This window comes from Oxyura jamaicensis (genome assembly GCF_011077185.1).
Source record: "Oxyura jamaicensis isolate SHBP4307 breed ruddy duck chromosome 33 unlocalized genomic scaffold, BPBGC_Ojam_1.0 oxy33_random_OJ71875, whole genome shotgun sequence".
Lineage (NCBI taxonomy): Eukaryota > Metazoa > Chordata > Aves > Anseriformes > Anatidae > Oxyura > Oxyura jamaicensis.
Genome location: NW_023305073.1, coordinates 1,814 through 3,018, shown reverse-complemented (window position 1 = coordinate 3,018; position 1,205 = coordinate 1,814). Strand labels below are relative to the sequence as shown.

The 1,205-nt window shown below is 68.1% G+C and overlaps 1 protein-coding gene across 1 annotated transcript in view; it reads right to left on the bottom strand.

The window, feature by feature from the left end:
- Window positions 1-71: 71 nt before the first annotated feature.
- Window positions 72-1,205, bottom strand: part of SPRYD3 (SPRY domain containing 3) — a gene marked incomplete at its 5' end in the record, with an annotated part of 2,935 nt that continues 1,801 nt past the window's right edge. Inside the window, 4 exons of the mRNA XM_035313303.1 lie at window positions 72-302; window positions 486-652; window positions 730-849; window positions 1,086-1,143. Of these exons, the coding sequence (XP_035169194.1) occupies window positions 168-302; window positions 486-652; window positions 730-849; window positions 1,086-1,143 (480 nt within the window). The remainder of the gene's footprint in view (window positions 303-485; window positions 653-729; window positions 850-1,085; window positions 1,144-1,205) is intronic.

The window sequence follows — 1,205 nt, the reverse complement described above, 5'->3', positions numbered from 1 at the left end:
CCCCCCCCCCGGGGACGACACAGAAACCCCCCAGGAAGAGGGGGGCACAGAGACCCCTCCCAGCCACAGCAGGGGAGCAACGTGGGGCTGGATGGGGACCCCTGGGGCAGCACGGGGAGTGGGGGCTGGCCCCTCCGGTGCTGTGGGGGAGTCCCGGGGGGGGGGGGCTACCCGCTGAGGGGATGCAGGTCCACCTTGACCTTTTCGCCGCTGCTCAGCATGCCCACGGTGGGGAAGTAGCCCCCCCGCGGAACCGCTGCCTCTTTCTTGCCGATGATCTTACCGTTGCGGGTGAAGAACACCTGGGGGGCACAGGGGGGCACCCCTAAAATACTGGGGGGGGGGGAGGAAGGGAGCAGCAGCCACTGGCGCGCCCAGCACTGTGCCTCGTGGTGGTGGGGTGGATGCTGCACCCCCATCCCCACCAAACAAACCCGCTGGAAGGCACGAAAACAGGGGTGCCCCCCCATGCCCCCCCAACTCACCACCACCTTCCTGCCGCCATGCTCCTGCTCCGTGTCCTCGCCGTCCTCCTCCTCCTCCTCCTCCTCCTCCTCCTCCTCTTCCTCCTCCTGGTGCAGGTAGGTGATGTTTCGCACCCCCCGAGCCTTCGGCCTCACCTCAGCTGTGTCGCTGGGGTCATCGCTGTCCCCTGGGGGGGCACACACACACGTGGAGGGGGGTCCCCGGTCCCCACAGGGGGAGTCCCAGCCCCGTGCCCCCCCGTACCTTCGCTGTCTAGGCTGTAGTCGCGGGGGAACATGATGCCGCAGCCCATTATGTCGCCCTTGTAGCAGCGGGGGCCAAAGGGGTCCCCAACGCCGCTGCCGTGGAAGATCTTCCCGTCATCTGCGGGGGACCCGGTGGTGTCACTGACCCCCCTGGCAACAATACCCCCCCCCCCAGTATCAATAAACCCTCCCTGGCACCAGTAAAACTCCTCCCTGGCACCAGTAACCCCCCCTCTGATATCAATAACCCCCCCCCAGCACCAATAACCCCCCCAAGCATCAATAACGCCCCGCCCCAACATCGACCTCCCCCACCCCCCCGCCCCCGATGGCATCACCGGAGGGGGGGCCCACCTGCGTGGTAGGCCACTGAGCCCCTGCTCCAGCCAGGGTGCCGGTTCTTGGGGTAGTCCTGGGGAGGGAGGAGGAGGAAGAGGCTGAAGGCTCGGCAGGGCCGGGGGGGGGGGGGGGGGG